The sequence below is a fragment of the Rattus norvegicus genome, chromosome 8 (assembly GCF_036323735.1).
Source record: "Rattus norvegicus strain BN/NHsdMcwi chromosome 8, GRCr8, whole genome shotgun sequence".
Taxonomy (NCBI): domain Eukaryota; kingdom Metazoa; phylum Chordata; class Mammalia; order Rodentia; family Muridae; genus Rattus; species Rattus norvegicus.
The window spans coordinates 76,735,687-76,749,574 of NC_086026.1; the positions used below are offsets into that span (position 1 = coordinate 76,735,687).

The 13,888-nt window shown below is 46.9% G+C and overlaps 1 protein-coding gene across 12 annotated transcripts in view; it reads right to left on the minus strand.

Moving 5' to 3' along the window:
- The window catches only part of Tln2 (talin 2), a 421,250-nt gene that overhangs the window by 23,575 nt on the left and 383,787 nt on the right, over positions 1-13,888 (minus strand). For all 12 annotated transcript variants that reach the window (NM_001419941.1, XM_063265537.1, XM_017596083.2 and 9 more), the window contains 4 exons: positions 13,673-13,789; positions 10,722-10,907; positions 6,698-6,805; positions 1,218-1,323 (listed from right to left, as the gene is read on the minus strand). In NM_001419941.1, coding sequence (NP_001406870.1) covers positions 1,218-1,323; positions 6,698-6,805; positions 10,722-10,907; positions 13,673-13,789 — 517 coding nt within the window. The remainder of the gene's footprint in view (positions 1-1,217; positions 1,324-6,697; positions 6,806-10,721; positions 10,908-13,672; positions 13,790-13,888) is intronic.

A 13,888-nucleotide genomic window follows, 5' to 3' on the forward strand; every position in this document is an offset into this window, starting at 1 on the left:
AGGGATAAGGAGCGCTCATCTGTTTTTCTAAACCAGCTACATGTGCACAGCTCTATCCATAGGAATGGCAGTCAATAGTAGCTTCAAAATTCCAGGGGTCGAAGCTTGAGTATCACTCCACCTTCTGATGTACACTTGTGAGTACATGGGTATCCCCAGGAGACTCTAGGGCATAGAACTTTGACATTCTCTTCAGGGAATATGTGGCAGAGGGTGGGGGGAAGGGAGAGGAGGAGAGGGAAAGGAGGGAGGGAGGGAGGGAGGGAGGGAGGGAGAGAGACAGAGAGAGAGAGACAGAGATAGAGACACAGAGAGAGACAGAGATATTGGTGAATAAACTCTGTGCGAGTAAGGATGGGCAAATGGTATTCCCTATATATAAGAATATTATGGGGCTGGAGAGATGGCTCAGTGGTTAAGAGCACTGACTGCTCTTCCAGAGGTCCTGAGTTCAAATCCCAGCAACCACATGGTGGCTCACAACCATCTGTAATAAAGTCTTAAAAAAAAAAAAACCTCAAAAAAAAAAAAAGAATATTATTAGTAGTAATATCAATTACTTCTAAAGTACTTATGTGTATGCGTGGTTTGTTTGCATGTTTGTGTACCATATGCATGCCTGATGCCTGTAGCAGCTAGAAGATGACATTGGATCCCCTGGAACTGGATTTCAGATGGTAGTAAGCTGTCACAGGGGTGCTGAGAATCGAACCTGGGTCCTCTGCAAGAGCAACGAGTGCTCTTAACCTCTGAGCCATCACTCCAGTCCCCGATTAATTTTTGGGGGTATGACTAGAGGTTGAAACTAGGGATGAAGGTAGGAGAACTAGAGGAGAAACTAGGATGAAGGTAGAAAGTTGGCCAATGTGGCCTTCAATTTGCTCTGTAGCCCACTCAGGCCTCAGACTGGCAATCGTCTTGCCTGAGGCTCTGAGCATCTGGGAACACGGGAGCTTATTGTCCAAATGATAATAAATAACTCAACGAATACTAATACAGCTAAACGTAAACGGTGAGACTCCTGAGAGAAGTGGAGTTTAGATGAATTATTCCACTCAGGTAGAAGCAGTCCATGAAGACCAGGGCAAAACCGTGCTACTTTAAACATTAACAAAACAAACTCTAATTCTGTGCCTTTTATTCCTGCACACCGCATGCTCCTGCCTTGCTCCTCTGAGCTAACACAGTGGACAGGAGGACATGAGGCCCTGACCCACCTTTCATGGCTTCTGCTGCCTGGATGAGCTCAGTCACAGCACCGGCAACTCTTTTGGAGAAAGCAGCCAGCTGATGCTTGAGTTCTGGGGTTGGCTTCTGAAGAATCTGTGGGTGGAAAACACATCAGGTACATGAGAAGAGGGTGCTGCTTAATGGGAGTATACTCCTCTTGGTAGGAAGGGACATCTCTGTGAGGGACTTCAAGCTCTCGAGAGACAACAGACTCACCAGAGTTGGGATCAGGGGTCCCTTTGACACAGTTAGCAATGATAACAGGGGAGGGGAAGAGGAAAGGGAGGGGGAAGGGGTAGGATCTGGGGGGGACTTAACAAAGGATGGGATATGGCTAAAATTCATGCAGAGTTCTCAAAGAATTATGAATTTTTTTTCTTTTTTTTTTCTTTTTTTTTGGAGCTGGGGACCGAACCCAGGGCCTTGCGCTTGCTAGGCAAGTGCTCTACCACTGAGCTAAATCCCCAACCCCAAATTATGAATTTTTATAAAGAAGCCAGGTGGTGGACTCACAGTGGCTGTGATAGCATGCACAGGACCTATGAAAGATCAAGCCAGACAAACTCTTATCATGGTGAGGAGGGGATCATACAGAATCCCAGTCCGTGCTGAGGAGCTATGGCTGTAAGGAAGCCAGTTTTCAGGGATGATGTCCATGCTCCCTCCAATAGCTGGCCCTATAGCCACACACCTTTTCCATTAACAACAACAACAAGAAGAAGCTCAGGAAACTAGAGGCAAATGCTAGTAGAAAAAGTAAACAAGGAACTGGATGGGAGGAAATGGGGGTGGATTTGACCAAAAGACATTATATGCAGGTATGAAATTCTCAAACAGTTAAAAAAAAGATACTGTAAATTAAAATCCTGAAGAGAAGCCATCGTGACACATGCCTGTAACCCCAGCACTTGGGAGGCTGATGCAGGAGGATAGCAAGTGCCAGCCTGGGCTAATAAGACTCAAATAACATAAATCTATATGCCAATATACATAGAATTGAAAACACTGCAATTCTATCCACAAAATGTGGGTCTGCTGCCCTGTCATGTTTAAGAATCTTTTTTAATAGAAGGTTGTATTGGTTCTTAGAGAACTTTATACAATGAGTTTTGGGCAAAGTGTAGAAAATTCAAACAAATCTGTAGTAATGAAAAGCAGGTCACAGCTGCCTGGGACGTCTACAGGTGAGAAGTACATCCATTATTCAGTTATGGCAGCACTTTCCGAGACCCAGGGATCGGTGCTGCGTTTTACTCTATTAAACCTCATTAAAGCGGAGGGGAGTTACAGGTGTGGGAGCTCGAAGCACTTGAATCATCAAACCGCAACGACTGAAGATGTCTGCGGCTGGGAGAAGAGCCCTTGAGGTAGTCAGAGTGCCACTTCTGGGAACAGATGGCCCTTTAAGGTAGAGAGCAGCACTGAGGTAAAGTGTCTTAGCTCTGGATAGCCAGAAGGAGAGTTGTTCTATTTTTAATTCTGTGATTAAGTCAATGTGATTTCTGATATCAGGGCACGGACCCAGATTAAAGTTCTGCCAGGGATGTGAATGTTGTTAACCCTGCCTGTCCCAGATCTCCAGCTGCAATAACAACCAGGGGCTGGGAAGCTGGTGTCAGCATCTTGCCTTGTGGAGCAAATCTTCTAAGGTGAAGCAGTACAGAGCATATGCCGGACGCCAATGGGTACAGAGGAGCTTCTTAGAGCAGCCAATGGTGGCTCTGCCTATCAAGACCCGTGTATGCTGAAGGTTAAATAGATTCTTATGGAAAGGCAGAAGTGGGGTTCTCTAGTCAGGTGTTCTCAATTAGCTATCTCCTTTTGAACAGTTTGAGAGATGGTGTATGTTCTGTGTTCCTTTGTGTGTGTACATGTGCACTTATACCTTTAAGGTATAAAAAAAGGTTCTTACATATTTACATGGATGTGTGTTTGGTCTCTGAATGTATATGGTGTGCACGTGAGTACCTACCAGAGGCCAGGAGAGGCCATCAGATCCCGAGTCATGGGCAGCTGTGGGCTCAACCATGGTTTCTGGGAATCAAACTGCTGTCCTCTGCAAGAGCAGCCAGTGCTCTTAATCACTGAGCCATCTCTAGGCTTATGTGCAAACATTCTTGTTGCAAAGAGGGCATGAGTTCTTCTCATTTTATAACACTGGCTTTATGCCATTGAGCTGGTTCTTCTGTTAATGGTCTCACTTTGGCCCCAGCCTGTTCTCTGAAGACTGTCAGAGAAACAGCATGTTTCCTATGTCTACTCTAAGTATGGATGGCAAGGAGAACAGCTGTAGAGAGTAACGGGAAGAATCATGGCACACCGGCAACAGATTCACCAGCCATCTAGGTAGATCAGCAACATGGAAGGCCGAGTCCCAGCTCTACGGGGGATTCAAGAAGAATCTTGTGTTTAAACACCAACCATGTACCATGTGAGCAGCCATAGGGAAAGCGCACATAGCCCATTCTTCCTAGGGTCCTAGAACAGAAAGCAGTGGCACCCCCTCCTCATCCTGGCTTCCAGCTCACACCAGCATTTGCTGTGATGGCTGGAACTGGACACAGCACCTAGACAGCCCTTAAGTAGGGTGCCTGGATGTGTAGCCTGGGGATGCTTCCTGGACCTTCTCTAATGTTTCAGAGACTCTGGACTCCTTCCTTCCCCTCAGACAGAGGTGTCTGTGTGTATGTATGCGCATGCACATATATGCATGTGGCTGTGTGTGCATGCATGAATGCAATGTGTAGGCCGGAGGACAATGCTGGGTATCTGTCTATCGATCTCCACATTCTATTTTGAGACAGTCTTTTACCGAGTGTAAACTTTGCCAGTTTGGCTAGACTGGTTGGCCAGTGAACATCAGAGATGCTCCTGTCTCATCTCCTCAGTGTTCGGCTTGTAAGAATGTGGTGTCATGCCAGCTTTGATTTTTTTTTTTTTAAACTTGGGTGTTAGGGACTCAAACTGACATTCCCATGCTTGGCTGGAAAGCATTTTATTCACCACACTATCTCTAGTCCCCACCCCGTCTTTTAAAACAGGATCTTTTATTTTGTTCTGACTAGTCTCAAACTTATGACACGCCTGCTTAGAGTCGCTGGCTCTATTCATCCTCTTCTCTTCTTTTTCTTTCTTTTTGAGACTGTGAGGTGGGGTCTTATTATGTAGCCCTGGCTGGCCTGGAATTCCCTACTTAGAGTGTGCTAGCCTCAGACTCTGAGATCCACATGTACCTGTTTGATGACTGGGCATGCCACCATAAATATTGTGTGTGTGTTGTGTGTGTGTGTGTGTGTGTGTGTGTGTGTGTGTGTGTGTGTTGGGGTGCATGCCTGTGGAGGTCAGCTGTATCATACCTCTGTGGAGTCAGTTCTCACCCCCCACCTTTACATGGGTTACATCAAACCAGGTCTCAGGAGTGTGTAGCACCCACCCACTGAGCCATCTCGTTGGTTCCGCACGTATCTTTTATTACAGTATATTGCTGTAATTGCTCGTTTTTCTATTAGTGATTGCTACTAGTCTCTGACTATTTCTGATTTAAACTATCATTTCTAATATGCATAGGAAAAAGCATATAACAATAGTTTGCTGTACTCTGCGAGGTATATAACACATACCTTAAGGATCATGAGGGATGGTATACTGTCCTATAGAGAAGAAGATGTTGCTGGAAGCCTTACTGGCTCTATTCCTTTGACCCTTTATGTCCCAGAGGCATACTCATGGACCAAGTCTTCTCAGGTTTGTCTACAGAGGCTTAAGGAGTTCTCTCTTTGGCTCATGTAGTTTACAGTGCTTTTCACGGAGTTCAGACTTTGAAAGCCTAAGGTTTAAACTCCCAGACTATCTTTTTTTTTTTTCCTTTTCTCCTGAGCCAGTTTCTCTGTGTAGTCCTGGTTGTCTTGGGATTCTCTCTGTTGACCAAGTTGGCCTCAGACTCATAGAGATCCACCTGCCTCTGTCTCCTGAGTGCTGGGATTAAAGGCAAGTGCCACCAACGCCTGACTATTTTTTTCCGAACAAAACTAGTAGCAACAAACAATACTTTAGCAATGACTGCAGTTCTCTGGATGAACATGAGTCCTTAAAAACCTGAAATAGTTAACACAGGAAGATAATTTAAGAAGAAAGCAGTGGCTGCTAGAACCAGAACAGAGCCAGGATAACAGGAGTGAGGACCTGCTCCTAGTCTGTCGCTGAACTGTGGGATGACCTTAACAAGGGAAAGATTTTCGTGGGTTTCAGGTTATTCACTTGGTGTGCCAGTTCATGTGGCAACAGAAAGAAAAACAAAGAAACCCAATGCTTGGCAGGTGTCTTCTAGAGACAACAATTGTGCACCTGAGGTGGCCTGGGACTTAATTTCTTTCTAGGTTTGGGAAGGGTGGAATAGAGATGGGATGTGACAAGTCATCCACATACACACACATATGTTAATGGTGTTTTCCCTGGCTCTTGCACAAACTCTCCTGGGTTCTGCTTCAGCCCATACAAGGTTCTAAATATGGCTAGAAAACCAGAGTCTACAGAAACCTAAGGGTTATGTACCGACCATAACTGTGACATATCTGCTGCCTAGAAATTTCTGTCTTTGCCCTCTAATCCTAGCTCCACAGTGGAACAGCAGGCTGGGGCTCCCTTGAAGTGACCTACGACATTCACTCAAGCATGGTGGGAAGCCACCGGAGGTAGGAGGCCACTCGCAATGATTCTCTTTAGGTAGTCATGGGGGCTGGTGTTCTCTATATTTCTAGAATGCACTTGGGTCTCTGTAATAAGACTTTCCAATATGGTGTGTGTGTGTGTGTGTGTGTGTGTGTGTGTGTGCGTGCACGTGCGTGTTTGTGTGTGGGTACACATACAGCACATACATGTGTTTGTAAGGCAAGAGGTCAGCATCAGGCATCTTCCTCAGCTGCTTTCCACCATGTTTGTTGAGACAGAGTCTCTCACTCAACCTGGAACTTGCCGGTTTGGCTAGACTCTGGGATCCCTCTGTCTTTACTACACCCAGAACTGAGATTTTGGGTGTGTGTTGCCTCATCCAGTTTTTTTACATGGGTGCTGGGGATCAAATTCAGGTCCCTTGTGTTTGCATGGTAAGCAAACTGAAATATCTCCCCAGCTTGAGAGACCTTTCAATGCCTTAAAAGGTTGGCTTTGACTTTCAACTTACCTGACCCCCCGCCACTGCCTCTTCCTTTTATCCCCTCATCCTACCCCAGGCATGTTCTTTCTGCCTCTTTGGTGCCAGAGTGAAATCAGATCCTTTGAACTCTTACTGAGACTTCCTGAAGGCTGCACTTTCTGCCCAGTGTTCTGGATCAAACCTGTCTGCCCAGTATAGATGCTGGCAGAATGCTCTAAGACGGGTGTCCCTGGGGAAAGGAGGTCTTCCCCTATATCAACCAGGAAGGGACAAAGGTACACAGCTCTGCCCCACCCTGCCCATACCCCTCCTTACCACCAAGACGTGTTCTAGTAGGTCCAGGTAGCCCAGGGTGCACTCCGTGCCATACCGCAAGGCTCTGGTTCGCACCTCTTCACTGACATCAGGGTAGAAGGATGCTTGCTGGAGACAGATTGAGTGGGGAGGGGGAGGAAAAAGAAGAAAATATTGACATATTAAATCAAGAAGAGCCACTTTTAAGTTCCAGCTCAGCAGTGCTGGGCACCCTGGTCTCTGAGGTAGAAGACTACCTCTGTGACCTCTGTGAAGGCCTTCACCTCCATTCTCTGGGTGGGAGTTGAGTCCCTCCCTCCTGTCCTCATGCTTCTGCAGCAGGTCCTTTGACAGTCTGCAGGCTGGCACCCTGGGGACAATGACAAACATCTGGAATCTGGTACTTTCTACCCCTTCTCACCTTCCTTCTCCATGCACTAAAACATCCAGGAAGATTCACAGTTAAGGCTTCCCACAGGAGGGTACAGAGTGGCTCTGTCTGGCTTCCCGACAGCAGCAGCAGAGGCTGTTACAGCATCTCTATGACCCAGGCTAATGAAGCCCATGTTCCCATTCAACCTCAGCTAGCAGCTCTCCACTACCCTCAGGCCCTGTAATAACTCATGGCACATTATACACATGCAGAGATAAGCAAGCCAGAGAGCTCTGGGTAACAGTGTCTCAGGCCTTTTCCCTGTACCATGGCCTGCCACCTCTAGTCATCCATGACAAATTGTTTGAGATGTTGTTCTGACTCTCATGACTGCTGGAGACAACAAACAGAGTTGACAAACAAGGAAAAGTGTAAGTGTGAGACGCCATCTTCTATTTGCTACAAAAGGAGGCCATATCTCTTTAGAGATTCTTCTACAGTTTTCACTCTGGAAACAACTTGGGAAGCTTACAGGAATGCCTCACGCAATACTCCCAGTAAACCATCAGTCACGGCAAAGGCATAAAACATGGCAGAGCCCGTCTCAATGTGGCAGGCCTATAATTTCAGTCACTTGGGGAAGCTGAGTACCCCAAGTTTATGACCTGCCCGGGCAACTGAGTTTCTGTTTCAAAATATTTGTCCTGGCTCCCCATTCAGCCCCAGAAGTCATGCTCAGATATGGCAACTTGGTTCTTCTGTGTGACTTCAAAAGCTTTATTTTTTTTTAAAAAAAGAAGTCCTGTGTTGGAGACAGGAGTGATGGCTTAGCAGTTAAGCACACTGGTTGCTCGAACAGAGGACTGGGGTTCAATTCCTAGTACTCACACGGCAGTCACCACTGTCTAACTCCCAGGGGATTTGGCACCCTCTTCTGGCTTCAGCGGGCAATAGGCACATACAACCCCAAGCCATATAATAAGAGAAAATGGCACAGGGGAACTGACCAGCCTGGTTTTACAGTCCCGCCCCTCTCCTAGGGATGGGCAGTGTGGGTTGCAACACCCTCCCTTGCCTTGGCAGACATGGCCAGCAGCTGTTATTGAGGACTCAGGCTAGACTATCAAACTAACAAACCTCAGAGACAGAAGTTAGGGGGCAGGGGATATTGGTGAGGGGGTGTCCAGAACTGGGCTCTTAAAATCCCCCTGTCTCCTCCATGTCTCTGAGCCTGCAAATGTGAGACACAGTAACAGGCACGACAGTAGGTGAAACAGGCCATGGTGCTATCCAGTGGCCTCACAGAGCAGGTTACCAGGTTACCAAGAAGAGTTGGGGGAAGGGCACTCTTGCCAACTGTGGTGACTCTGTAATTTGGCAGAACCTTGGGGGAGGACAATCTGGCAATAATGAAAGGGTTGTACAGTCTGACTCCCCAATTTCACTTCTGGGATTCTTCCTAAGCAAACACTCCAAAGCACAGATAAATCAAACAAAGATATTTCTTACAGTAAAGTTGTAGGGGAGTTGGCGGAGTGCCAGCCAAGCATACAAGAGGCAAAGGGGCTTTATAGCTAGCACCCTATAAACCGGGCATGGTGGTATTTCCCTGTAAGACTAGAGCTCAAGGTATAGAGGCAGGAACAGCATAAGTTCAAGGTCATCTTTATCTGCATAGTGATCATCGTGGGATATATGAGACCCTATCTCAAAAACAAAATGGTAAGGCTCGCTACAATAAACACTGTAGACAATCTACCTATCAATCAGACAGTAGAGGAAGGGAAGCACTGGCTAACAGAATATCTGTGGTCATGAACAAACTAGTCAGAATGCCAGACAACACAGGACTAGCCACCTTACATGCACTATAACAAGAAGTAGAGAATTAAATCTAAGGAAAACACAGGCACATGAAAACAGAACACAGAAACACACACAGGTGAAGTCACCGCGGGACTGGTGAATCCGGCCATTCTTTTAAGATCAGTCAGTATGGGATATGTTCACCTCCACATTTGCCCTGGCTCCCCGCTCAGCCCCAGGGTCATACTCCAAGAGGGCAACTAGGATCTTCCACAAAAGGGCAACAAAAATCCTTTGTGTTGGGGCTGGAGAGATGGCTCAGTGGTTAAGCACACTGGCTCCTCTTCCAGAGCACTGGGGTTCAATTCCCAGTACTCACACGGCAGCTCATAACTGTGTAATGCCCAGGGGATTCAACGCCCTCTTGCTGGCCTCAGTGGGTACCATGCACAATGTGGTCCACAGACATACATTCAAGCGAACACACTCATACATATAATCAAAAGACAACCTTGGATGTCATTCTTCAAATGCTTTTCACTATCTGCCTGCCTCTGTCTCCTGAGTGGTTAAGATTAAAGGTGTGAGCCACCATGCCTAGGCCCACTTGAGACAAGGAGCCCCAAGGATTCCGGACTCTCTGTAGAGCCAAGACCCAGGATGAGCCAAGGCTAAGCACACCACGGCCTTACTTTTCTACCGGATCTCCTGTCTGTAAACAGAGGAAGCCCCCTAAGAGAGACTACGAAATCTGAGCTCCTTTCCATTTCTGCTTTAACCATGTTCCTGATGATATGAGGACGGTTACGGTTTGAATTGGCAGTGCCACCAACAGGCTTCAACACTTGTTCCCCAACTGATGGTGTACTCTTTGGGGGGAGATTTTGGATCCCCTGGGACACAGAGCTAGGTGGTAGATTTATGTCACTAGGGTATGGATGGTCCTTGAATCTACTTCCCTTCTGGTCCTTCAAGATATAACAAGTCATGTCACAACTCCCTTTGTCATGGAGCTGTCCCAGTCAGGGTCAGCTGATATTCCTAAAACTGGAGACCGAAAGAAACATCTCTTCTCTTTCATTGCTTGGGTGTGTGGGGAGAAAACGTAGTTAATACACGGACACAAGTGTCTATCAATCTATCACCAACCACAGCAACCTTAATCACCAGGCCTGGGAGGCCATGGGCAAGCATATGCTGGCCATAGAGTCAGAGAGCTGGTTGAGCTCTGGTTCTGTAAGTTCTGGTTTTAGTTCTGACCTTGGTCTGAGTGTGCCTAGGCTCCTGATCACCTGACAGACTGGAGTCTTGATCTTCTCATTTAGAACCAAACTAGAAAACCCACATCACAGCCCTTCCACATCTCAGAGGTGCCCTGAGCAGGCACCAAAACACCGGTGATGGGTAATCTTGATTACCAACTTGATGTGATTTAGAATCACCTAGGAGACTCTCCGGGCACATCTGTGAGGGAGATTCTAGGGGCACATTGGAGGTGGAAGACTCACTCTAAGTGAGCATGGCATCATTCAGTGGGCTGGGGTGTTTGTTGGACTGAGTAAAAGAGAACTTGAGTCAAGCACAGAATCCTCTCTCTGCCTCCTGACTGTGGCTATGGCGTGGCCAGCTGCCTTATGATCCTGCTACCATAACTGTGAGTCAAAGCAAACCACCTTGTTTCGAGGGAGACCCTTCCCCAGGCTGCTGTAAACTGTGCCTTCTTCATGTTTGTCTACAGAAAAGTTTAAGGTGTGAGGCTGCTCCCTGCTCATGTCCCAGTTTACCTCCTCCTCCAGGACACTGACGGGGTCATTTTCAACAGAAAGTGATCTATCCATCTACCCACAGCAATGCTCCGGTCTTTACCTTGCAAGCTATCAACATATCTGAGACAGCCTTCCTGCTCAGATTGGCGGTGGCAATCACATCCTCTTGTCTACATGAGTTCCCGGCTGCCACAGCTTTGGCTGTTGCCATGGTGATACCTTTCGTCATTCTTATTGATTCCTCGGGTGATGATGTCTTCTCAGGTATGTCTTTTGACTGGAACACCTTGAAGTCAGAGACAGAAGAGGTGAAAAGTCAAAAAGGAAAGGACAAAAATAACCTACTCTTTTCAAACCAGGCTGCCATTAGTGTCTAGGAACCAAGCTAGCAAGCTGGTTCCTAGACATGGCAGGAAATTAGCCATCTCATTTGAGGGCAGTAAAGAGTCTTGCTTTTAAGATGCCAATGTGGCAAGCCTCTTACACCGACATTTGACTTTCATGGAAACAACATGGCAAGGAGGAGGTTGTTTTGTTTTGTTAAGACAGAGTTTCTCTGTGTAGCCCTGCCTATCCTGGTATTTGATCTCTAGACCAGGCTGGACTTGAACTCAGAGATCTGCTTGCCTCCCGAATGCTGGGATTAAAGGTGTGCACCACCACTGTCTGTCAAGGAAGAGGTTTCTAAGGTGCTAACTTATCTATGTGCAAATACCACCACCCAATATTTATATGCTGCCTTCTTAAGTCCTGAAGTGGGCTCTAGGGCAGGATTAACTTGAAGACCTCACGTTGGATGACTTCCTGGTCACTTTCCATAGGTGTGAGAGTGGAGAAACATTTGGTCCTATAATTCTTAGCTTGTCTTAAAAATATAGCCACATGGTTATGCAGAGGTGTGTAGGTCAGTGACTCTGATTTAAACACACACACACACACACACACACACACACACACACACACACACACACACACACAAGCCTCAATGACTTTATGTTAGTTAAGGCAAGCTGCTTCTGCTTCACCCCTACCTGGTCTTTCTCTTTATTACAAAGGACTAGCCCTGCGACTGTATGCTGCATGTGTATCCATCCCTACACAGGAGCGGCTGGCATGTTTTCAGACCTAAATAACCAGTTATTGGCATAGGAGACTCCCCTGAATAAGCAGGGGACCCATGCAGCATTCTTACCATGTGACAATCAGTCAAAAATCACTGCTCCTTAAAAATGGCAGTGACAATTAAGTACCTCAGGACTGTAAGTCCCTCGTGCAGACCTGAGGACACAGTGGGATGATGCGTGTGACACAGAGTCCTCCAGACTACTGTGTTCTCCAGGCATGGGCTCTGTGGAAACACTCTGGGTGAATTCACTAACTTTTATCTACTTACTTTATCTTCCATTTTTCACATATGTGTGTAGGCAGTATGCATGTTTGTGTATGGCATGTTTTTTGGCCTGTGTGTGTGCACACATGTGCATGTGTATGTGCATGCCTGAGGTTGGTATCAGGAATCATCCACTCTTCAACTTTATTCACTGAGGCAGGGTGTCTCAATCAAGCCCAGAGCTCACTGATATGGCTAGTTTTGCTAGTTTGCTTGCTTTGGGAATGCCCTGTATCTACCTTTCAAGACCAGAATTGCAGGTGAGCTACTGTGCTGGTATTTATGTGGGTTTCTGGGGATGTGAACTCCTGTCCTCATGCTGGTATCCAGTGTAATAACTGCTGAGCTCTCTTCCCCATCCTTCCAACTTAACAATGTGGATGATTCCTAAGCCACTGTGATACACTCACAATCACCAAGTATCTATAATCTCCCAGGATATTCTAACTTCCAAACCTTCCATCCCATTGACACCATGGGGATCTACAGCTGTCTGAGCCTGTATCTGGACCCCAGATAGGACACACTCATCCCATGGCATCCACACAGTATGCCTTAAGGCCTCATCTGCTTTTGAGTTGATTATGTGTTCTTTAGTTTCTTCTTTAAAACTGTGAACTAACTGTATGCCCTAAGCAGGCTCCATTCAAGGCAGGGAGAAAGAAGCCAAGGCTCACAGTGGAGTTACTCATTTCTAGCGCTGCCCCTCATGTCACCTTTGCAGATGACCCCGCAGAGGCTTGTATATCCTCTAAAACACATACCTGTGGGCTACCTACTACAAAGAAATACTGGGGCAAAGCTGCTCAGTTCCTGGGCATTTTCACTTGTGGGGATTAGGAGGAGTTGATGTACAACTGTGCAGGGCACAGAGGAAACAGAACATCTCTACCATAGCAGTCCCAGGTGCCCGTAACTCTTCAGGGCTAGAATGAGGCAAGAATGAACTGAGCTAGTGCTCAGGAGAGACACCTCAAACAGAAAGGAGCCAGATGCTGAAGAGGTCTCACTTAAGGCATTTAGGCCTTTCCCCAACAGTGAGCCTTAAACTCCACATGTGGGCAAACAACATGACAAGAAGGAATGCGTATGGTCTCCCTTACCCACACGCAAGGCTTGTGCAAACTGACTTTCTTCCTCTTGGCCAAAAAAATCTGTAATCCTTCAGTATCCTGCTGTCATTTTGATGGAATGAAGCCTGCAGTGTCCTGAGCAATGCATATCAATACTAGGGATGTAGGCCAATCATGGCTAGGGATACAGATCGGTAGAGCGTTTGCCTGGCACACATCGAGCCCTGGATTCAGTCCTCAGCACCTTCATAAAACCAGGCATGGGGAACACCTGTTATCCCAGCATGTAGAGGTAAAGGCAGGGGGATCAGAAGTTCAAGGTTATCCTCAGCTAAATAAGAGTCTGAGGCCATCCTGACCTACACAAAACCTTGATTCACAAACAAACAGTCCCAATAGATCCTAGCCACACTCAGTGGCATATAGGTAACCAACTGCAAATGCCACCAGAAGGCAGATGAGTAAGGCTTCCCAGGCCAGGAGGTCTAGGTAGAAGCTCTGTAGGTTACATACTGCGGAGAAGCCTGTGTGGCAGTCATATGTGGGGCAGTGTCAGGTAGATGAAGGTGGCGGCTGCTAGGTACTCACTGTGAGCTCCTGTTTTATGTACTCGATGGTGGCCTCAAGTGCCCTTGTGCCCCGGGTGGCCTCGTCTTCCACTGCCTTCACAGTCTTAAGAAGGGAGGTGACATTGGTCACCATCACCTGCACGGGGAGAGATAAACAGAGAATACACTGTCTCAGATGCAGTTTCTGACCCTTCTATTTCCACACCAAATGGCATAGATGAGATCTTCATTCACA